At 41.9% G+C, this 23,962-nt stretch overlaps 1 protein-coding gene across 2 annotated transcripts in view; it reads right to left on the reverse strand.

The window, feature by feature from the left end:
* Window positions 1-23,962, reverse strand: part of RPGR (retinitis pigmentosa GTPase regulator) — an 86,216-nt gene that overhangs the window by 4,847 nt on the left and 57,407 nt on the right. Inside the window, exons 11-15 of one of the 2 annotated variants that reach the window (XM_044283619.1) lie at window positions 20,510-20,684; window positions 19,567-19,670; window positions 11,380-11,439; window positions 707-907; window positions 324-375 (exon numbers count right to left, since the gene is read on the reverse strand). In XM_044283619.1, the coding sequence (XP_044139554.1) occupies window positions 324-375; window positions 707-907; window positions 11,380-11,439; window positions 19,567-19,670; window positions 20,510-20,684 (592 nt within the window). Of the gene's footprint in view, window positions 1-323; window positions 376-706; window positions 911-11,379; window positions 11,440-19,566; window positions 19,671-20,509; window positions 20,685-23,962 lie in introns of both variants that reach the window. The other variant, XM_044283618.1, reaches the window with a different exon arrangement.

Below are 23,962 nucleotides of genomic sequence, written 5' to 3' on the forward strand. Positions count from 1 at the left end.
ATCGTGGACCCATTCATGTCAATGGGTCCGCAACGCAGCATGGAGTTCACACAGCCAGTGCCCATGTATTGCGGACCCGCTGTTTGAGGTCCGCAACATGGGCACAGAGGCCATACGTTCGTCTGAATGGGGCCTTTAACAGATAATTTTTTATTTATTTTTTACAATGGAACCCTATGGTTACAGATACCATTGTACAGCATCCATTTAACATACATATCTTTTGCATACATCAAACGTGGGACAAAAACATGATGACAACACAGCTAAGTCACTAGGATGTAATGTTTTACCAAAAAATAAAAAATAAACACTATACATACCATTTTCCACTTTGTTGATGGCTCTATTCTCTTCTTGGTTCAATTTTGTGGCCTAATGAGGACAAATTGTACATGACTACATACATAATAAAAGTTTAGCAACCACAGTGCCTATTCCCTTTGGCTGGAAGCATTCAATCCATAGTGTTACATATTAAACTAGTGAAATGTCTGTAATCTCTGCGCTGAGATCTGAGATACATGCACTTGTGTATGGCTCCTACATGATAGACTGGACCCTGGGAAAAAGTGGATTCTGCAATTTTAACTTCCAAGGAGGAAGTGGGGAAGGGCAGGCAAAACATTGTTGTGTGTGAATGGGGACAACTAGCTTAACGTGAATGGTTTTCTGCTTCAAGCCAAGCAGATGGCATCCATCTTACCTCTTCTGTAGTGTTCACTTGTTCTTCAGATTTGCTAGTGTTTACTTGTGATTCATTCTTTTCTGTTGCTGAATCATCTTTATTGTCCTCTTCCTCTTCTTCCTCTACTTCACCATCTTCCTCCTCATCCTCCACGTCCTCCTCCTCTTCATCATCTTCTTCTTCCTCATCCTCCTGACACTCTCCATCTTTATTTGTCTCCTGCTTTGCATAAAGAACAAAATTATGGTACTTTTTGCAGAATACTTCCATAATTTACTGCTATTCTAAAGTTCCTACCTGGCGAGGTAGTAACTCTGCCTTCCTATTTGACTGTAAATATTACATAGCAGATATACACACACCGACCAGTGCAACTACATGAGACAAGTGAACAATGCAAAAAAAAAAAAAAAAAAGAGTTCTATGCTGAATAAGCACCTACTAACAGAACAGGGCTTTATGTAATAGGGGACTACCTTTCAAAGACTTTGGTGTCGTTTTAAAGGGGTTGTCTGACATTCCAAGATATTTGGCTAAGGCTCGGGCTACATGGCAACTTTGACTGTTGATTTGACAATCACAAGAAATCCTGCAGATTTGGATTTCTTGTGACTGTAGGCTTTTAGTGCTATGCTGTGTACAACTTTGAGTCTTCTCCAAAGTCACCTTGTAAGCCCGAGTCTAAGAGTAGGCAGTGATTAAAAAAAAAAAAAAAAAAAAAAAAAAAAACACAACAAAACAACTCTACCCCCTACCTCTCATGTGGGCTTCACTGGTCTTGTAGCGATGTCCTGGCCTCAGCAGTAACGTCCCATACATGCATGGGTCACCACTGTCAATCACCATGTGAATGATGTAAGTGACGTCCTTATTGCAGGACCAGTGGGCAACACCAAACGCTTTAAATTGAACCCAGGACCTTATATGGTGGACACAGGCTGGATCTCTGAGAGATAAAGCTATTAACATAAGGTGATGATGATCCATTCAAACAAATGGAAAAAGCTGGGCGCTCCTTATTAATCTGTACCCACACAAATGGTTCTAAATCTATAAGGTGGGCCTCACCAGAAAGAGCTTTTTTTTTCAGCCGTCAGTATAAGCAAGCGCCACTTAATACATACATATGGATGTAGATATCCTAGAATAGACAGGAAATGAAGAAGACAAAAAGATGACAGTGAAAGAACACAAAAGTATAGAGAGGCGTACAACAACTATATTATCAACGCCACATCAAAGAGAAGTATTGGGGGAAATAACAATAAGGCCTCATGTACACGAACGTATGTATTTTGCGGTCCACAAAAAATACGGATGACGTCCATGTGCATTCCTTATTTTGCGGAACGAAACAGCTGGCCCCTAATAGAACAGTCTTATCCTTGTCCGTAATGCTTCTATTTTTTTTTTTTTTTACGGAACAGAAATACGGACGTATGGAAACGGAATGCACATGGAGTAACTTCATTTTTTTTTGCAGACCCATTGAGATAAATGGTTTCGCATACGGTCCGAAAAAAAACCCGGAATGGACATGGAAAGAAAATATGTTCGTGTGCATGAGGCCTAACTAAAGTGCTACCATATTATACAAAATGGAGGGAAACAAATGGCTAGAATTGTAAGCTAAGTCCTGTCTCAGAGACACCCACCCACGGACTATAGAAATCCTTTTTAATTTTATTTTTTTCTTTACCAGAAGTATAAAATACAGGACAAATGACATGTACATATGTAGAAAATCGGGTCACTCCTAGCAAAGACACAATGAAATCAAAATAATCTTTTCTGGACCTTGGATAATTTTCATAGGTTTTTGAACGTATTTTTAGGGGCAAAGGTTTCACGCATCAGGTACGCAATGGCTGCATCTGGCCCCCAGGCTGCCAGTTGGTCATCATGGTAGAGTGTGAACGGCACATTTGAGAACGTTGGTGACAAACGGCAGAGGTTATAAAACTTCTTACAGACCAGCTCTGACAATATAGCAGCATAACCACAGGACATGCTACAAATGAGGGTCCCTGGATAATAATCCTACCACCACATCCAGACAATGACTGAAAGAAGGCTGTGTATCTATCAGCCAGCTATCCCATGGATGTCATAAATGCAGTGTCGGACTGGGGCGCCTAGGGCCCACAGGTAAATTTTATTCTGGGGGCCCAGAATCTTGTATAGCAAGATGCAAATGACGTCTCACACGGCGGCGGCAAGATGTTGCAATATGATTGATTATGGAGGCCCCTGCAGCGCCTTTAAGAGGGAAGGTACACATTGAAAGAGAATACTGACTAGCCTGTCTATGTCCTCAAAAGTCACCTCAGCCACCTGATGCATCGATGATAATAAACTAGGCATGTTGTTAAATAATCTACTATATGCTCACATAGTCTGGTTGAGATGCTGTATGGTGCCTATCTATATGCAGTGAAGTCAGTGTGCTGTGCCATGTGTCACTTGTGCAAGGGGTGGGGGAATTGGGGCCCACCTGGGGATTCACCTGTTCCCCTGTAGGCCAATCGGAGCCTGCATTAATGTCTTTACTAATTGGTTGGACAACCCCAGAAACTAAGAGGTTCAGCTGACTTTCCATATTTCAGCAGTATGTTCTCTATAAGACATGAAGATAGTAAAGTGCTGCTAAGCAGCAGTATGAATAGTGACCGTTTCAATTGAGACTAGTTAGAGAGGTTTATATGGCCTGCTGATTTGTGACTACACGGTTATTGCTCCTCAACAATTTGATTTAACAATCACGCTACCAACATGGCAGTCTGCATAAGTTTGGCAACATAATGTATACATAGATGGTATTTCAAATCAATATCGTTGTTTTCAAAAACCAAAATAACACCCAGATTCCAACTTCATAGAATTAACTGCCGATACCTTTACTTGGGCATTATAGTTCACAAATGATCTTTGTATTAAATGTTAGCAAAAAACACACATACAAAAGAAAACACGATAATGTTTAAAAAAAAATGAGAGAAACAAGAAATGGCAGCAAGGCAGAAAACAGGTAACGGTACAAACAGAATGAAATAAAGGCATCCGACATGCATACAGTACATAGATGTCACCCCCGAGGAGGTTAACTTTCATGTTGACACAATTCACCTGTAATATAATATATCTATGACATGTTTGGAAACAAGATGGTGGAGAAGATTTCATTTTTTTTAGTGCTACTCTATAATTAGTTGTAAAAATTATATAAAAAATGTAGAAGAAAATAAATAAATAAATAAAGGCTAGCAGTACGTGGTAGAATTAGATAGGATACAAGAAAATCTGATGACATTATATTGAAGGGGTTCCAGAGACCCTTGGCAAACAGCTGGTTTTGCCAGTTGGAAAATTCAGCCTCAGCTTACTATACATATCCCGTGCAACCTGAACTGTTCTTCATTGCAGTTCATAGAAGGGGGTCTGGAGTGAAATTACCTTAAAAAGGTTGTGTAAGGGTTTTATATTGACGACCTATACTCAGGATAGGTCATCAATATCTGATGGTTGGGGGTCCAACACCTGGCACCCCCACCTATCAGATATTGATGACCTATTCTCAGCATAGGTCATAAATGTAGAACTCCTTTAATTCAACATCATTCAGCAGAAAAATACAATATAATGTGCATTCTCACAGAGACCAGAAGTAGTAACTTGGGTAAGATAGACAATCATTTCAAAACCAGGCGTGGTGCCCAGCAGTGGTCGAAACATGGCCTCAAACTCTCAAGTTGCAGCGGTTTTCTGTTAGATTGTTAATCACTGGCTTATTGTTAATAATCACATGGTTTGTGAGGTTTACACTCAAAGAATGGCCATTAACAGTAAAAAAGCAATGTAAAATGTGCAACGATCTTACAGAAAACAGCTGTGGTTTGCATGGCCATGTGGCTGCATCTGGACCACCTGCTCTGCCACCACATCTGGTCCTGCCCTACCTAGTTTGTGTTAACATTTTCTTTCTGCACAGTCTCTACACTACCAAATCAATTCTGTATACTTTTTTATATCTGTCTGATAATAATTGATAATGCAGCACCTATCAGGAGTCACTTAAGACACATTTTAAAAATAAATGCATACATATCCACGAAAGGTAAAGGTTTTAAAGTAGCTTCATACTTGGGCATTTAAAAACTTTAAAAGCAAATATCCACATATTATTTTAGAGTTAGGTATTGTGGTAAAATATCGTTCCAAAACATAACGGATTGGTCCATAGATTTTTCCACATTTTCTAATTTTGTAGATTCTGATTCTTTAAGTTCACGCTTCTTAAGGTTTTTAACATTCTTTTTCTGCTTTTCAGTTTTCTTGGATGTAAATTTACTTCCCACATATTTCTGTTCCTTTTTTTTATTCTTCCCAGTTTTTTCTTCTTTTGCTTCTTTGTCATCTTCCTCATCCTCTTGCCTCTTTCCATCTTCTCCCTCCTCCTCCTCCCGTTCTTCTTTCTCCTCCTCCTCCTCCTCCCCCCCTTCTTCCTCCTCCTCCTCCCCTTCTTCTTCCTCCTCCCCTTCTTCTTCCTCCTCCCCTTCTTCTTCCTCCTCCTCCTCCTCCCCTTCTTCTTCTTCCTCCTCCTCCCCTTCTTCTTCTTCCTCCTCCTCCCCTTCTTCTTCTTCCTCCTCCTCCCTTCCCCTTCTTCTTCATCCTCCATCCCCCTTCTTCTTCTTCATCCTCCTCCTCCCCTACTTCTTCTTCATCCTCCTCCTCCCCTCCTTCTTCATCCTCCTCCTCCCCTCCTTCTTCTTCATCCTCCTCCTCCCCTCCTTCTTCTTCATCCTCCTCCTCCCCTCCTTCTTCTTCACCCTCCTCCTCCTCCCCTTCTTCATCCTCCTCCTCCTCTTCTTCTTCTTCATCCTCCTCCTCCCCTTCTTCTTCGTCGCCCTCCTCCTCTCCTTCTTCTTCATCCTCCTCCTCTCCTTCTTCTTCGTCCTCCTCCTCTCCTTCTTCTTCGTCCTCCTCCTCTCCTTCTTCTTCGTCCTCCTCCTCCTCCCATTCTTCTTCGTCCTCCTCATCCCCTTCTTCTTCATCCTCCTCCTCCTCCTCCCCTTCTTCTTCATCCTCCTCCTCCCCTTCTTCTTCATCCTCCTCCTCCTCCCCCCCTTCTTCATCCTCCTCCCCTTCATCCTCCTCCTCCCCATCATCGTCCTCCTTCCCTTCTTCTTTATCCTCCTCCTCCTCCCCTTCTTCTTCATCCTCCTCCTCCTCCCCTTCTTCTTTATCCTCCTCCTCATCTTTATCCTCCTCCTCCTCCCCTTCTTCTTTATCCTCCTCCTCCCCCTCTTCTTCTTTATCCTCCTCCTCCCCCTCTTCTTCATCCTCCTCTCCCTTTTCTCCCTCCTCCTCCTGTCCCTCTTCTTCATCCTCCTCTTCTCCCTCGTCTTCCTCCACTACTTTGTCATCCTTTTCTTCATCTTCATCTTCCTCCCCTTCTTCCACATTCTCTTCATCATCTTCCTCCTCTTCTTCTTCCACTCCCCCCTCCTCGCTTTCCTCATTCTCTTCTCCTTCACATTCCGTTTCCCCCTCTACTTCTGCATTGTCCCTATCTCTACAATCGTCTTCCTCTCCTTCATTTTCCATTTCTTCATCTTCACTCTCATTATCACTTTGTTCCTTACTGTGTCCCTTCTCTCGTTCAGTTTCCTCTTTTTCAGAATCTTCCTCTTCAGATTCAATAATGGCTTTTACACTTTCTTTTTGCTTAACGACAAGTATTTTGCCTTCTTTCTTTTTCTTAAAATATTTAGGTTTAGCTAGCTCTTTGGAACATGCCGCACTTACAGAAGTATCTTCATCCTTAAAATACTGTACGCTATTGCGATCATTAAATTTTGATCCTTTCTCCATATGATGGCTGCCATCTAGCACGCTATTTAGGCTTGTAACTAAACCCTCTGTGAATTTTTCTCCTGCCGAATTATCTGAACTGGATGACGAATACGAACTATGATCATACTTTCTTGCAAAACAGTTCCCATCTCTACTATCCACCATCTGTAAACCTTTAATAGCTTCATGGCTTTTGACCCGGATGATCTGGGGATGTCTACTATGTTGTTTATTACTATGAGAGGTGCTACTTTTTGACTCACTAGCTTTCAGAGAGGTGATACTATTTTTTGATATTTGCTTTTCTTGCTTTCTTCTATTGGCCTTAGAAATGACCCTGTCTTTCTGAGCATCTTTAGCAGTATTCAGCTGCTCTTGACTAGCCAGAAATTTGGATTTTCCAGCTTCAGATGCCTTTCGAAATTTGGCCTGCATGTATTTTTTTACTATCTCTGCTTGGGCATCTACAGTAGTTATCCCAGATTCATTACTATGAGAACTGAATGAATTACTTTTTAAGGACAATAATGAAAGTCGAGATCTGCTCCTTTCCTTCATTTGCGTCATCTCAACCTTACCATCCCCTTTCAGTTCCACATTTTTAATGTTCTTCTATTCCAGAGGCAACACAATGAAGAAGAAAAATTGAAAGCATAAGAAGAGATGAAATGAAAGGCATAAGAAAGTAAAAAATAAATAAAAAAGGTAACAGAAATGTCAAAGCAGTACTATACTATAACAAAATGGTGCCCTGCAGGCTGGAATTGAGAAGAAGTACAATTCTCACATATACATCCTTTCCTGGTTCTAGCCTCTAGGACATTGTTTCATTACAGTATAGGGCTGCTATTAAACTAAAACATAAAAACAGATCAAAAGAAGACACAAAAGATGGCAATAACTAAAGACAATTTATTCCCAGGACTGTGACGAGGGGACATCCTCTGCGTCTGGAGGAAAGAAGGTTTGTACACAAACATAGAAGAGGATTCTTTACAGTAACAGCAGTGAGACTATGGAACTCTCTGCCTGAGGAGGTGGTGATGGTGAGTTCACTAAAAGAGTTCAAGAGGGGCCTGGATGTATTTCTGGAGTGTAATAATATTACAGGCTATAGCTACTAGAGAGGGGTCGTTGATCCAAGAAGTTAACCGATTTCCTGAATGGAGTCGGAGTCTGGAAGGAATTTTTTTCCCCTTAAGTGGTGAAAATTGGCTTCTACCTCACAATTTTTTTTTTTGCCTTCATCTAGATCAACTTGCAGGATAACAGGCCGAACTGGATGGACAAATGTCTTTTTTCGGCCTTATATACTATGTTACGATGAAGAGTCGTATATTTTAACATAGGGAGAAAACCTAGATCTCTGCCATACCCTAATAGCTGTCCAGGATCTGAAAGCAGCATATTAATACAATTCATTCCATGAGCTGTACAAAAGCTAATAAAAGATTTACATATAATTCATCAAAGAAGCAGTGACAGTAATTTGTATGATTTCATTGCTTACAGATCTGCATTAAATTTTCAGTATACTGCCAGGGAGCAGGGTAAGTATGATCCATAGAAGGGGCACGTGCATTGTGGAGGGCATATTTAGAATTGGATAACCTCTTTAATGTCTATTGTAGGAAAACCATTTTAATAGCAAGATCATAAAGAAACATCATATAATCCTAAATTAGGTCTCATGCACAAAACCATATTTTCCATCCGTGTGCTATCCGCCTTTTTTGTGGATAGCACACTCATTCATTTCTATGGTGCTGCAAAAAAACATATACGGCATGCAGATGTGATCCATGTACTGTCCGCATCTGTGTGGCCATTTCACATATTATAGAACATGTCCTATACATGGGAATAAGAAAATTGTGGGGAACACACAGAAGGTATCAGTATTTTGCGGATCCATGGTGTGCGGACTGCAATATGGATATGTTCATGTGCACAAGGCCTAATAACTCTATATTAAATATTTACATCAAAATAAAATATATCAGTGTACATGTATATTACTAATTTCTACTTATCTGAAGGGTTTACATAACAATTAACCAGAATAAACATGACTTGCACTTCCCATTGAAAACAACTTTCCATAAAACAATAGTAAAATACGAAGATAAGAAACTATGTAATATAACTTACAGATATCTTCCTTCACTGAGAGATCAGATTCAGTTGCCTATAGAAGTCTATGGAAAGGTGAGGGAAAAGGAGGGAGACAAGCCGCTATGATGTCTCCTATACACAGCACACACACATACAGTACAGACCAAAAGTTTGGACACACCTTCTCATTCAAAGAGTTTTCTTTTTTTTCATGACTATGAAAATTGTAGATTCACACTGAAGGCATCAAAACTATGAATTAACACATGTGGAATTATATACATAACAAAAAAGTGTGAAACAACTGAAAATATGTCATATTCTAGGTTCTTCAAAGTAGCCACCTTTTGCTTTGATTACTGCTTTGAACACTCTTGGCATTCTCTTGATGAGTTTCAAGAGGTAGTCACCTGAAATGGTCTTCCAACAGTCTTGAAGGAGTTCCCAGAGATGCTTAGCACTTGTTGGCACTTTTGCCTTCACTCTGCGGTCCAGCTCACCCCAAACCATCTCGATTGGGTTCAGGTCCGGTGACTGTGGAGGCCAGGTCATCTGGCGCAGCACCCCATCACTCTCCTTCATGGTCAAATAGCCCTTACACAGCCTGGAGGTGTGTTTGAGGTCATTGTCCTGTTGAAAAATAAATGATGGTCCAACTAAACGCAAACCGGATGGAATAGCATACCGCTGCAAGATGCTGTGGTAGCCATGCTGGTTCAGTATGCCTTCAATTTTGAATAAATCCCCAACAGTGTCACCAGCAAAGCACCCCCACACCATTACACCTCCTCCTCCATGCTTCACGGTGGGAACCAGGCATGTAGAGTCCATCCGTTCACCTTTTCTGCGTCGCACAAAGACACGGTGGTTGGAACCAAAGATCTCAAATTTGGACTCATCAGACCAAAGCACAGATTTCCACTGGTCTAATGTCCATTCCTTGTGTTCTTTAGCCCAAACAAGTCTCTTCTGCTTGTTGCCTGTCCTTAGAAGTGGTTTCCTAGCAGATATTCTACCATGAAGGCCTGATTCACACAGTCTCCTCTTAACAGTTGTTCTAGAGATGTGTCTGCTGCTAGAACTCTGTGTGGCATTGACCTGGTCTCTAATCTGAGCTGCTGTTAACCTGTGATTTCTGAGGCTGGTGACTTGGATGAACTTATCCTCTGCAGCAGAGGTGACTCTTGGTCTTCCTTTCCTGGGGCGGTCCGCATGTGAGCCAGTTTCTTTGTAGCGCTTGATGGTTTTTGTGACTGCACTTGGGGACACTTTCAAAGTTTTCCCAATTTTTCGGACTGACTGACCTTCATTTCTTAAAGTAATGATGGCCACTAGTTTTTCTTTACTTAGCTGCTTTTTTCTTGCCATAATACAAATTCTAACAGTCTATTCAGTAGGACTATCAGCTGTGTATCCACCTGACTTCTCCACAATGCAACTGATGGTCCCAACCCCATTTATAAGGCAAGAAATCCCACTTATTAAACCTGACAGGGCACACCTGTGAAGTGAAAACCATTTCAGGTGACTACCTCTTGAAGCTCATCAAGAGAATGCCAAGAGTGTGCAAAGCAGTAATCAAAGCAAAAGGTGGCTACTTTGAAGAACCTAGAATATGACATATTTTCAGTTGTTTTATACTTTTTTGATAAGTATATCATTCCACATGTGTTAATTCATAGTTTTGATGCCTTCAGTGTGAATCTACAATTTTCATAGTCATGAAAATAAAGAAAACTCTTTGAATGAGAAGGTGTGTCCAAACTTTTGGTCTGTACTGTACACAAAAGAGGGGAAACTGCTACCCTATATATCTGTGGCACAGTCCCAAAAGCAGTGGCACCATGGTTGACTTAATGTATAGTGGTGCTTGAAAGTTTGTGAACCTTTCAGAGCTTTCTACACTTCTACATAAATTTGGCCTAAAACTAGGCCAAAATTGATGTGAAAATCTGATGTAGTTTTAGGTCAAATTTATGAAGAAATGTAGAAAATTCTGACAGGTTCATAAAATTTCAAGCACTATGAATGCTTGTTAACAATCATTTGTTGAAAAATAGGCAGGTGTAATACAGGCATAGGCTACTTGCGTTTTGGGCGGATCCGTCATGGATCTGCAAAAATGGGTCCATTACAATAATACAACCGTATGCATCCGTCATGAACGGATCCATTTGTATTATCTGTAACATTGCCAAGACGTCATAAACTGTACTAAAAGTCAATGGGAGACGGATCAGTTTTCGATTGTGTCACAGAAAATGGATCCGTCCCCAGTGACTTACATTGTGCGCCAGGACGGATCCGTTTGGCTCAGTTTCGTCAAGCAAACAGCAAAACGATGCAGGCAGCGTTTTGGTGTCTGCCTCCAGAGCGGAATGGAGACTGATTGGAGGCAAACTGATGCATTCTGAGCGGATCCTTTTCTATTCAGAATGCATTAGCGCAAAACTGATCCGTTTTGGACCGCTTCTTAGAGCCCATGACGGATCTCACAAACGGAAAGCCAAAACGTGAGTGTGAAAGTAGCCTTAAATGATTAGTGCAGTATGGGGAAGGGGGGGGGGGGGGGTTTGAGGAAAGGAGCCTGATAAGATATATTACACAGTTTCTTATCTTCCCTATTATTCCCTATAAAACAAATTTTTTTTTTTTAAGTTGTTTATAACTGGAGGTAAACTTAAAAAATATGTTAATGTATAATAGAGAAAGATCCCACTTACCTTCCTCTTGAGAACTGGTGAGAAAGTACTGTTGCCCTGGTTGACGCTTACTGCATGTGTCTAAAAATGTAATCACATATATAGAAATTATTATTACTGAATTTTTCTACAAAACAATTCATAACAAAACAACTAAATTCTAATATATATGTATCTGTATTTTCTACCAAAGGTACAAAAAGGGTTAATTACTCTTACCGGTAATTGGTTTTTCCAATAGCCTCCACAACGGCACTCACAGGAGGGTGTCCCCGCCCCCAGGAGAGGAAACAACACAGAAGCGCATTATTTAAAAAGGCCTCCTCCCCTTTCCTATTCAGCCAATAAGAGAGGACACAGAAGTGATGCAAGAAACTAAATATGTATTAATCATTAACAAATTAGGAAATCCCAGTGCTGTTGTGGAGGCTATTGGAAAAACCAATTACCGGTAAGAGTATTTAACCCTTTTCCCTGGCGCCTCCACAACGGCACTCACAGGAGGATTAAGTAATCAATATTAGGGAGGGACCACGGCAGAAAGAATATCTTCTTAAGAATATCTAATTTATAATGATTGAAAAAAGTCATAGGGCTTGCCCATGTGGCTACCCTGCAGATCTGGTCTAATGAGACTGAAGTAGACTCCATCTAGGAAGATGACACTGCTCTGGTAGAATGGGCTTTTATCCCGGAAGGGGGTTGAAGATTGTTTTGGACATAAGCAAAGGTAATAACATCTCTGATCCATCTTGCAATAGATGATTTGCTGGGCGCCTGGCCCTTATTTGGACCCTTTTATTGGAGGAAAAGATGGTCTGACTGCCTGAATTTACTGGTGGTATACAGGTAGGATAACACGCTCCTTCTCACATTCAGGTTGTGGAATTTCCTATCTCTTTCGTAGTTGGAGATGGACAGAAGGAAGTTAACGAAACTTACTGTTCACAATGAAACCTGGAAACTACCTTGGGAAGAAAAGCAGGGCAATGTCTAAGAATTATGCGGTCCTCCAAGACCGTAAGATACGGAGGCTTGTGAGAGAACGCCTGAATTTCTCCAATTCTCCTAGCAGTTGTTATTGCTACAAGAAAAACAGTTTTGTAGGTAAGCATCCTTAAAGAAATACGTTCAGCTGGTTCAATCTGAGGTTCCGTTAGGACTGAGAGGACCAAGCTCAGGTCCCAGGGGGGAATGAAGGAATGGCAGGTAGGTAAACTTCTTGTCGCCCCCTTTAAGAAACGCTTGATGAGTGGGGAGTCTGCCAGTCTTTTATCCAGAAAGGCACTTAAAGCTGAAACCTGCACCTTGAGCGTTGCAGGCAGGAGACCCTTATCTAATCCTGACTGCAAGAAACTTAGAATTTGAGGAATGTCTGGAGAAAGGTGATTATTTGAGAAGGACAAAAAAGCTTACCAGATTCTTAAATAAATGGGCTTTCGGCTCAACATCATTGTAGAGATTACCGCATCAGTCAACCCTTTTTTCTTCAAGGCGAGGCGTTCAGCCGCCAGGCCGTCAGGTTGAACTAATTTATCCTGGGTAGGGATCGACCGATATTGATTTTTTAGGGCCGATACCGATAATTTGTGAACTTTCAGGCCGATAGCCGATAATTTATACCGATATTCTGGGAATTTTCATTTTTGAAAAAAATAACTAAAATTCCTACACAAATGTGCTGAAAATTATATTTATTGTTAATGTGTAGTTTTGTTTTTGTAAAAAAAAATTCATGTATACTTAATATTTTATACTTATATAAAGTTTTATTTATTTTTTTAACTTTTTGTTTTGTTTGTTTTTGTTTTCTAACTTTTAGCCCCCTTAGGGACTAGAACCCTTGTACTATTCACCCTGATAGAGCTCTATCAGGGTGAATAGGAGATCACACTGTCCCTGCTGCTCTGTGCTCTGTGCACACAGCAGCATGGAGCTTACTATGACAGCCAGGGCTTCAATAGCATCCTGGCTGCCATGGTAACCGATCGGAGCCCCAGGATTACACTGCTGGGGCTCCGATCGGAAGAGCAGGGGAGAAGGGATCCTGTGGCCACTGCCACCAATGATTAATACTGGAGGGGGGACCTGGGTGGGGGGGCGCACTGCGCCACCAATGTTTTTAATGTGGGGGGCGCACTGCGCCACCAATGATTAATACTGGGGGGGCGCACTGCGCCACCAATGATTAATACTGGGGGGCGCACTGCGCCACCAATGAAGTTAAATCTCTAATTTATTCATATACAGGAGGCAGGAGCTGCAGAATGACATAGCCGGCTCCCGACCTCCTATGAGCGGTAGCTGCGATCCGCGGCACCTGAGGGGTTAACCGAGGATCGCAGCTACAGCTCATAGAGGTCGGAAGCCGGCTATGTGATCCTGCAGCTCCCGCCTCCTGTTCAATTTGAATGAATGAGAGATTTCTCTTCATTGGTGGCGCAGTGGGCCACAGCCCCTCCCCTTCTCTTGTCCCCTGTCCTCCCATTGGCTGCAGCAGCACAGGGGGAGGGAGACACTGCTTCCTTCTCCCCTGTGCTGCTGAGGGAACACGGAGAGAGCTGTCAGCAGCGCGATCTGTGTTCCCCATTAGTTATCGGAATATCGGCAAAATAAATGCAGATACCGATAACAGTCAAAATCCTCAATATCGGCCGATAATATCGGTAAAACCGATAATCGGTCGATCCCTAGATGAAATACTGGTCCTTGGTGGAGAAGGTCCGCGGTAGCTGGAAGGGTCCAGAATACTCCCGCAGACAGCCTGAGCAGCAGGGGGAACCAAGACCCCCTTGGCCACAATGGAGCAATGAATATTACCTGGGCCCCTTCCTCCTCTACCTTCATTAGAGTTCTTGGAATCAAACTGAAGGGAGGGAAAGCATAAAGAAGAGCTTTCGGCCATGGTTGGGATAGTGCGTCTACCCATAACGGTTGGTCCTGTTGGGAGAGAGAGCAAAATCTTTTGATCTGCCTATTGCTCCTTGTGGCAAATAGATCTAAATCTGGGACTCCCCAAATTTTTCAGATTTGTTGGAATATTTGAGAATTCAGGGACCAGTCTCCCTCCTTCAAAGTCCGGCGGCTGAGGAAGTCGGCTATTACATTGTTCTCTCCTGTCACATGAACATCGGTTAAAAAAAAAGAGATTTTTTTATGCCCAGAAAAAAATGTCCTGAGACACTGCCCCTAAAGAACGGCTTTTGGTCCCTCCCTGCTTGTTCAGGTAGGCAACTGCTGTGGTGTTGTCTGATAACACCTTTATGTGTTTTGGAGACGAGGGAGTGTGAAGAGAGACAATGGAGGAAGACTGTAACATATCTTTTCCCTGAACTATTCTCCCTTCTGAATGGCCGCCCCATCCCGAACTGCTTGCATCTGTGGTAACGACCATTGTTTTTCCATGCCGCCAATAGACACCTGTCTGCAAGTTCTTTTCCACTCTCCACATCAAGGATCTTTTTACAGAATTTTGGATGAGAAGGTGTTTTTCTAGGGCTGAATTTGTTCCTTCCCAGGAGGATAAGAGGAAGGCTTGAAGAATCCTCGTATGACTTTGAGGCCATCTGACTGACGGGATTGTAGCCGTCAGAAGGCCTAGGGTGGTCATGATGTTCCTGATGGAGGAAGTCCTCGGGTTGCAGAACTGAGAGACTTTCTGAAGTAGATTGTTCCTTTTTTCTAGGGGTAAAAGGGACATTAGAAGATTAGAATCTAAGAGTACTCCCAAGAAGAGCTTCTTTAGGTACATACAACTTCCTCTGAGGGTGAAGCAATCAGGAAGTCATCCAGTTATGGTACAATCAGAATCTGCTTTAGATGTAGGTACTTCATGACATGATCTTCGAAAAAATCCTTGGACCAGAAGAGAGTCCGAATGGGAGGGCTCCGAACTGAAAATGGTGTAGTTGGTACTCCATGAAGACAGTGATTCTTAAATACTTTTGATGAGTCTGACATATTGGGACATGATAGTAAGCGTCCTGGAGGTCTATGGTTGCCATGAAACAGTCCTGAGGGAGTAAACTGATGGTGGATCTTATAGTTTCTATCTTGAATTTTTTGTATATGATGGATCTTTTGAGGGATTTTAAATTTATTATTAAAAGGAAGGTTCCGTTTGGCTTTTGTACCAGAAATATTGGAGAATATAAACCTTTGCCATACTGATCTACTGGAACCGGAAGGAGTAGCTTCTTGTTTACAACAGAAGAGATTTCTAATTCTAAACAAGAATTTGAGGTAGCTTCTTGTTTATGATAAATTGATCTGGGGGAGGGAATGAAAACTCTAGTTTTAAGCCCACTTTTAGGGTAGATACTACCAACGGGGAGGCTCCTATTTTTTCCCAGACCAGGGTGAAGAAAGTTAAAGGGACACTGTCACCTGGATTTCACTTACTGAGCTATTAACATCACCACATCAGTCTCCACAATTTACATTAAAATAATGTGTCTTGTAATTTGTCTATAAAATAGGTTTTATTAATATGCTAATTACCTCAATAAGGAGCCCAAGGGGCTGTCCCTCCAGCCGTTGGAGCCCAGCCAAGCCCATTATCTCTAATCCCAAGCCAAATAATCTATCTCCTTCACAGGGAATCGAGCAAAGACGTTTTTTTTAACCCGGCGTCACCAGACCATGTACGAAGCCAGATTGCTCTACAAGCCGCATTAGATAGAGCAGCTGACCTGGTGGAAAATCTAACTAGGTTTGCAGACGCATCTGCTAAAAAATGTGACGCTTTTTTTAATATAGGCAGGGAAGATAAGATCTTCTCCCTCGGGGTACCAGCTGCTAAGTGCTCTTCTAACTGATTTAGCCAGACGGATAGAGATCTGGCTGTGCAGGTAGAAGCAATACTGGGACACAGCATAGCAGTATTTGTTTCCCAGGCCTTTTTCAATAAACCTTCAGACTTCTTGTCCATGGCATCTCGCAAGAGACCCATGTCCTCGAATGGCAAAGAGGTCTTTTTTGAAATGCGCGCAACCGGGGCATCGATCTTTGGCGTTTTGTCCCACAGATTAGATTCGGTGTCCGCAAAGGGATATTTCCTTTTAAAGGAATTTGTCACAGTTGTTCTTCTTTCAGGATCTCTCAATTCTTTGAATATCAGGGATTTTATGTTGTTATGGATGGGGAAGACCCTTTTTCTTCTTCCCCCCAGCCCCTGGAACATTTGATCCTGTACAGAGTGAGTTTCTTTCACCTCCTCGATGTCCATAGTGGCTCTTATAATTTTAAGAAGACAGTCAGTCTCTTCAGGCAGAAACAAGGCTTTTCCTGAGTAGTCATCTGAAGAAGCAGAGTCTGGATCAGAAACAAGCTCTCCTTCATCCAGCTCAAGCCCAAAGTCAGAAGTAAAGGATCTATGAGACGTTGATGGGAGTGGGGATTAAGGTTTCATCTTAGATTCCACCGCCGCATTTACTTCTTCCTTAATTATAGCTCTCATGGAATCAAGGAAGGATGGTGACTCTTGTGACCACCTTCTCGGTACATTTTGGACATAAAGACTTTCGTTTCAGAGGAAAAAGTCTTCCTGCAGATGGCGCACTTCTTGAGTCCCGAATCTCCCCCAGCTAGTTTAGGTGCCATGGTCTCTGGGCCCTAAGAAAAAATAAAAGGGACTGTAGGGCCAGGAGTAAGGACCATGATCTACACCAGGGGTGAAATACTGGGAAAACACCACTGCCACAATGAAATGAAGAAGCCAACCACAGTGCAAAATCATTAGGCATATAGAAGAGAAAAATTTAAGCGGGGAGAAAAAAACAAAACCCCCCTGGGGAGGAGGCTTACCGGGCTGAGGGCAGAGGTAGCGGGATCTCCAGGCTTCCTTGCTGAGTCCGCATTCACCGGGGCAAGCATGCTGCTGGCGTTGATAGAGGGATAGAACAGACTGTTCCTCACTCCTTTTAAACTTCCTGCCGGCCACGGCACCCGGAAGTGGACGCTAGAGCGCGAGATTATCTTGCCCAAGGAGAAACTCGCCTGGTGATGTCAGCGCATCAGATCCCATGCGATCTGCCCTTGCCCGGGAGTTTCATGAGCCCGGGTCAGCCTGCACGCAGGGCTTACATCTAGGAACGGGTAAGGGAGGCGGTGAGTCCCCGGGTTTGCCGTTCCCTGCTCCAGCCCTCCCACAAAATGTGGGGAAAGGAATCAAGGCTGGGCGAAATAAATAGTTCCTGGCACTCCAGGAGAAGCTTCCACGCATCCTGAGGACAGGAAACAACAACTAGGTAAGAGGGGGGGACACGTTGTGCCGTTGTGGAGGTGTCGGGGAAAATGTAGAATATCTTTATTCTCCTCTTTACAGTCGCTCCTAATGCTGTCAGCATTTCTGCAGGGTAATACTACACACAGACATCCTTAACCTGCGTAGTTACATACATAAATTCTGTGCAGATTAATGTCTTAACCTTTTGTGAAACACAGATTTAAAAAAATAACATGCTGACTACCTATAGCTGACACTGGAGAACGCACATTGAAAACATTTAACACAGCATGTAATAATAATAATCTTCCTTTATATAGCGCTACCATACTGCACATCGCTTTTTCATGTACTAACTTCCTAAGTTTTCTCTATTTGTGGCTGCAGGAAGACAGAATTTAATAATGTAACTTTAAAAGGGTTTTCCAAGAATTTAATACTGATGACCTATCCTCAAGATAGGTCACCAGTATCTGATCGGTGGGAGTCCGACACCCAGGACCCCTGCCGATCAGCTGTTTGAGAAGGCACTAGTGCCCCTCTGCTCACCAAGCACAGCGCCGTACATTGTATAGTGGCTGTGCTTGGTATCGCATTTCCCATTTACTTGTAAAGTCTTGGAAAACCCCTTTAAGTCTATGTAGGAAATTTAGAGCTCTGTATAAAAAAAATGGAGCTCCAATCAATATAAATTTACATAAAGAAATGCACAACTTCACTGAACATAAATATGTAACCTCAACCAAGGATTAGGTGAAGAATGGAACAAAAGAGGAGCTGATATACTTTAAAAATACACAGGGGGCGATTTATTGAAACTGGACTAAAGGAAAACTGGCATACTTGCCCATAGTAACCAATCAGATTCAACCTGAGCTCATCTAGAAAATTAAAGGTGGAGTCTGAGTGGTAGCTAGGGGCAAATAAGTCAGTTTTCCTTTACACCATATTTGATAAATCACCCTCTATAAACTTTTTTGATCCGATCTAAAGGTCTCTTCAGAGCCAAGATTTGGCTACCTACCAGGGGTTAACATGTAAAAGCTAGGAGGAGCAGCAGCCAATACTGAATCAAAACAGGACATACTGCAGAAGGGTATGAGCCTACTTCCACATGACTGACCACCGATGGCCCAGCCAGTCAAGTACAGGAACCCTGTACCACCCTGTACAAGATACCTAGGGTGACACAGGGAACCTCACATGGCTGGACCAATAAATAGTTGCTAACTAACGTCGCAAGGTAAATATAATAGTCCCCTAACATCTCCACTAAGTCCTAGTGCACTGCACTGGTCTAAAAGACCCTACGCATTTCTCATGTCCAAGAATCTTCAGGGGTCAGTGGTTCAATGTACAATAAATGATGTATGACCAGGTACAGTCATGGTTCTGGCACTGATGACGGACGGTTTCGCAGAGCCAAACGCCGAATCTATATTAAGAAGGATCTTCCCCTTCCAACAGCACGCCTGCGCCGGCTGGCTGCTCTCCATTCAGAGCGCTATACTATTATCCAATGCTAGGAAAGCTCAGGGAAGCTGAGCCCTGTACTGGTTACAATGAAACCCAGGACGATCCTATTGTGTCCTGGCAGAACGCCATCCACAAAGCTAAGACGGCTGTATAGCAGGGGACAGCCACTTAAACCGTGAAGTGAAGGAGGCAAATGAAATACCAGCAGTGTGCATCCTGCACTTTCCACAGGCTCTATTGTAGAAATGCCTATTCTAGTGCAAAATGGACAAGAATGGGACATGTTCGATAATTTCCGGAATAGTCACATGGATGTGGACAGCACTCGGATGACATCCGCGTGGTGTTTGCATTTTTTGCGGCCCCATAGAAATGAATGGTCCGCGTGCGACACAAACAAAAATGTGCATTGGAAGCGGACTCAATACACTGTGCGTGAGGCCTAATTATGTGAAACACAAGTAATTTTTTCACAATGTCATTAAAACAATTTATAATAGTCATACCATATTTAAAATGTCTGTGGTGCCCCCGAAACTTTGCTGGCTCACGCTGTCAGAGTTGTCATCCGCAGAAAAGCTTTTCACTAGGTCATGCCTCAGTTTTCCATCTGCAAAATAAGTATTTTGATATGCAAGGTCAATATGAGGTATAAAGCTAAAGCAAACTGATTAAAAAGTAAAAAAAAAAAAAAGAAAAGATAATATGTAATTAAAAAAGTCAGAATATAGGAAAATAGAAACAGGTCATACTAAACTATTCTCTGCTTGAAAGCTTTGTACATAAGGATCAACAACTATAGCTAGGGATTGATTTCAAGGTGATAAACCTTGCAGCCTTCACCACAAATAAGCAACCATGGAAATGCTAGTAAAATATCTGCCACATACTGCATGCAAGTATCGGGTATATACGTCGCTGAAGCATTTCCATGATGTCACATTATTAATATTTTACATTCTATTATTTTAAAGGGAACCTGTCATCAACTTTATGCTGCCCATACTAACGGCAGAATAAAGTAGAGTCAGGTGAGCTGATTTCAGCGGTCTGTCATTTATAAGTTAAAAGTAAGTGGTTGCCGAGAACCAACATCACAAACATTGCAGACTGGGCCTGGAAAAGAGTCCCGGCCACCTGAGAAGAGTCCTGGTTATCCATGACTTCCTGCTCTCCTGCCCACCTGCTGATGGCTGACAGTCTTCTACCTAGTTTTCTCCCTTTCTCTCTAGAAGAGAACTGCCAATCATCAGCAGATGGACGGGGAGAGCAGGAGATTATAATAACCAGGACTCTTCTCAGGCAGATGTGACTCTTTTCCAGGCCTGGTCTGCAATGATTATGATGACACACCGCTGAAATCAGCGATTCTGTCACTAATTTATGCTGCCCACAGTGAGGTCAGCATGAAGTTGATGACAGGTTCCCTTTAAATTCTTCTGCTCTTACCCGATTTAGAGGCTGCCTCTGAGTCACGGGCGCTGGATTCACTGCTGACTTGTCTTACTTTAAGAAGGTTTGGTGGAACAGTCCTGCTAGGAACAGGCAGCGAAGATTCCAGTAAATTATTATTTAACGGCGGCAGGGTGCGGGTCAAGTCACGGATCTGTTCAGGCGAATATTTCTTAAAGAAAGAGAAGCATATTACAGATATACTTTCTTTATGATCAGGAAAAAATCTAAGTGAATGGGAGCGGCGCTGTAATACCATTCATGGCCACTACCCAGTGCGTGGAGCTATGCTGTGCTCATGCCTGTTCCACAGCACAACAGCCCATTCAAATTACTGGTTGGTGAGAGTGCTGGGAGTCAGAGCCCCACAGGTCAGATACCTATCCTGGAAAACTCCTTTAAAAAGTTTGTGCCCCAAAAAATATTCTACACTTTTCAAACCAGCACCTGGATCTGAAAACTTTTTTTAATAACATGTAATAAAAAATGTAGTATAACCACTGAGTTATTCAATAAAATGTATTTGTATAGCGCCACCTGCTGTTTGTTCTTTTCCGTCTCACTGAGGTGGACACATGTATTCAGTTTAAATCTTCAACTGCCACCAGCCATATGTTCTGTTAGAAGCTGTGGCAGTTACAGGGAGAGAGAGTGGCAGCAGAAATGATATGCCCCCTGAGAAAGGACATGCTCCATGCCAGTCTAAAGTAAATCTAGAAGAGCACTTGGAGTAATCAATGAGCGGAGATCTACAGAGCCTGTTCCATCTTTGTTAGAAAGAGATTGTCATGTACTATATGATGTCTGATTTTCATTTTTTACATTAATGATGGCATAACCCCTTTAACTTAAGCACAATTCTTTAAACTAAACTTTAGGGGTTTGCAGTGGACATATGAGTATTAATGGGCAATATGCTCCCAATAGTAAAAACAGGGCATTGTTCAGTGTTCCAGCACATACTAGTAAATTAATGGGTCAGTAGAATTAGAATAAAAAAAATATCTATGTATTATACTGTTACATGCAGATATGAGCTAAGAAAGGTAGAGTATGATAACCGGAGGCTGCGCCTAATTTATGATGAGGCGTAGATGCTGTGGAACACTGTAAAATAAAAAAAAGTGTAACTGTCATTTTATTTTATTTTTTATATAGGTGATACTGACATTTTTTGTAATATACATTTTAATTACTGAAATCATACATTTCTATTAGAAAAATAGCTCTAAAGTGGCCCATTTGAGACTTAGCAACGCTCCTCTGTCTTCTGTTTACATAACAGTCAGTGTTGAGCAAGTCTCCACAGTTATGGAAACAGAAGACAGAGAAGCATTGCTAAGGCTCAAAATGGGCCACTTTAGAACTATTTTTCTAAACGAAATGTACTATTTCACTAATTAAAGTATATTACAAATATGGTTAGTATCACTGTCCCTGTACAGAACAAAAATTTTTATAAAAGAATGACAGTTACACTTTAAATGTATTTTATGACCGTGGGGGGATTATGTAAAATATAATATAACTGATATATGATATATTACATATAATATAAAATATTTGCCATGAAGTGAAAAAGAAATTAAAAGTATCAAAAGAAAAAAAGCCCACACTCCCGCACAAATCGCCACTATATTTAATCTGTTCACCCAAGACCATACATATATGGGGAGATTTCTCAAACTGTAAAAAAAAAAAAAAAAAAGTTGAGATCTGATTGGTCAACTAAGGCTACTTTCACACTTGCGTTCAGGGCGGATCCGTCTGGTGTCTGCACAGACGGATCCGCACCTATAATGCAAACGCTTAGATCCGTTCAGAACGGATCCGTTTGCATTACCATGAACCAAAAAAAAAAAAAAAAAAAATTTTTTTTTTTTTTTTGTTCATGATAGTGCAAACTGATCCGTTTTGACTTTACATTGAAAGTCAATGGGGGACGGATCCGTTTGAAAATTGAGCCATACTGTGTCAACTTCAAACGGATCCGTCCCCATTGACTTACATTGTAAGTCTGGACGGATCCGTTTGCCTCCGCACGGCCAGGCGGACACCCGAACGCTGCAAGCAGCGTTCGGGTGTCCGTCTGCTGAGCGGAGGACAGACGGAGCCATACTGATGCATTCTGAGCGGATCCGCATCCACTCAGAATGCATTAGGGCTGGACGGATCCGTTCGGGGCCGCTTGTGAGAGCCTTCAAACGGAACTCACAAGCGGAGCCCCGAACGCAAGTGTGAAAGTAGCCTAAGCCAGGTCTAGTTTATACCAGTTTGATAAATCTCCCCGATTATGTATTAAAATGACTGAAAAACCCCTCCTAATACTTTATTTTAGTGTGGATTTGAACATTTCAAAGGTGACTGAGGGCTTTTGCTTATTTTATACTACCTCTGTCTGTTTTTTTTTTTTAAATCACAGAAAACCCCTTGAAAATGTTTTCCGGTTTTAACATATAAAGCCTGATCACCGTGCGTTGAAAAGTTCTGCAACTAATATAATCATGTTTAAAGGGATTCTCCGGGAATTAAGAAAATGAAAATACTTAAATAATAATTTATGATAAATATATTCCCAAATACCTTTTATTAGTTATAATAGCTCATTTTGTCTGGGGGGGGGGGGGGGTGCGATCATTAGGAAAAACAAAATGGCCGCCATCCTATTAGTACACACAAAACCTGTCCTAATCACATAGGAGGACAAATTACTTTACAACACTGAGCTAAAGAGCTGCCTCACCCTCCTCTCTGCTCTGCTTGTCAGGGATTATGATCCTGAAAACAGCTGATAAGATCTTCAGCTTAATCTCTGTAAGAATGGAGTTCATGAGGAGACATGAAGTAGAGAGGGGAGGGTGGAGATAATGAGCAGCAGCTATTATATGCAGTCTCAATTACCACAGTCCACGGGTGTCATGTCTGTACTTCATGTCTACTCATGAACTCCATTCCTACAGAGATTCAGCTGAAGATCGTATTATGTGTATTCAGGATCATAACCTCTGCCAAGTAGAGCAGAGAGGAGGATGAGGCAGCTCTTTAGCTCAGTGATGTGAAGTAACTTGTCCTCCTGTGTGATCAGGACAAGTTGTGTGTGTACTAACAGGGCTGTGGCCATTTTGTTTCCTCTGATGATTGCTCCCCAGACAAAATGAACCATTATAAATAATGTAAGGTATATATTTATTATAAAGTAATAATGTAAGGTATATATTTAGTATAAAGTATTTTCATTTTCTTAATTCCCGTAGAACCCCTTTAAATTCCTCAACCAAAACTGCTTACATACAAAGGCTGACACTCTGCCCTGGCCAGGTCATAATTGCACTGTACTGTTTATTACACCCAATGAATTGGGAGATCTCTGGAACCATGTGAGGCACAGGGCTTGTTCTAGCTTTGTTAGAAAGAGATCACCATGTACTATATGATGTTTGATTTTCATTT

Source organism: Bufo gargarizans, chromosome 3 (genome assembly GCF_014858855.1).
Source record: "Bufo gargarizans isolate SCDJY-AF-19 chromosome 3, ASM1485885v1, whole genome shotgun sequence".
NCBI classification, from domain to species: Eukaryota; Metazoa; Chordata; class Amphibia; order Anura; family Bufonidae; genus Bufo; species Bufo gargarizans.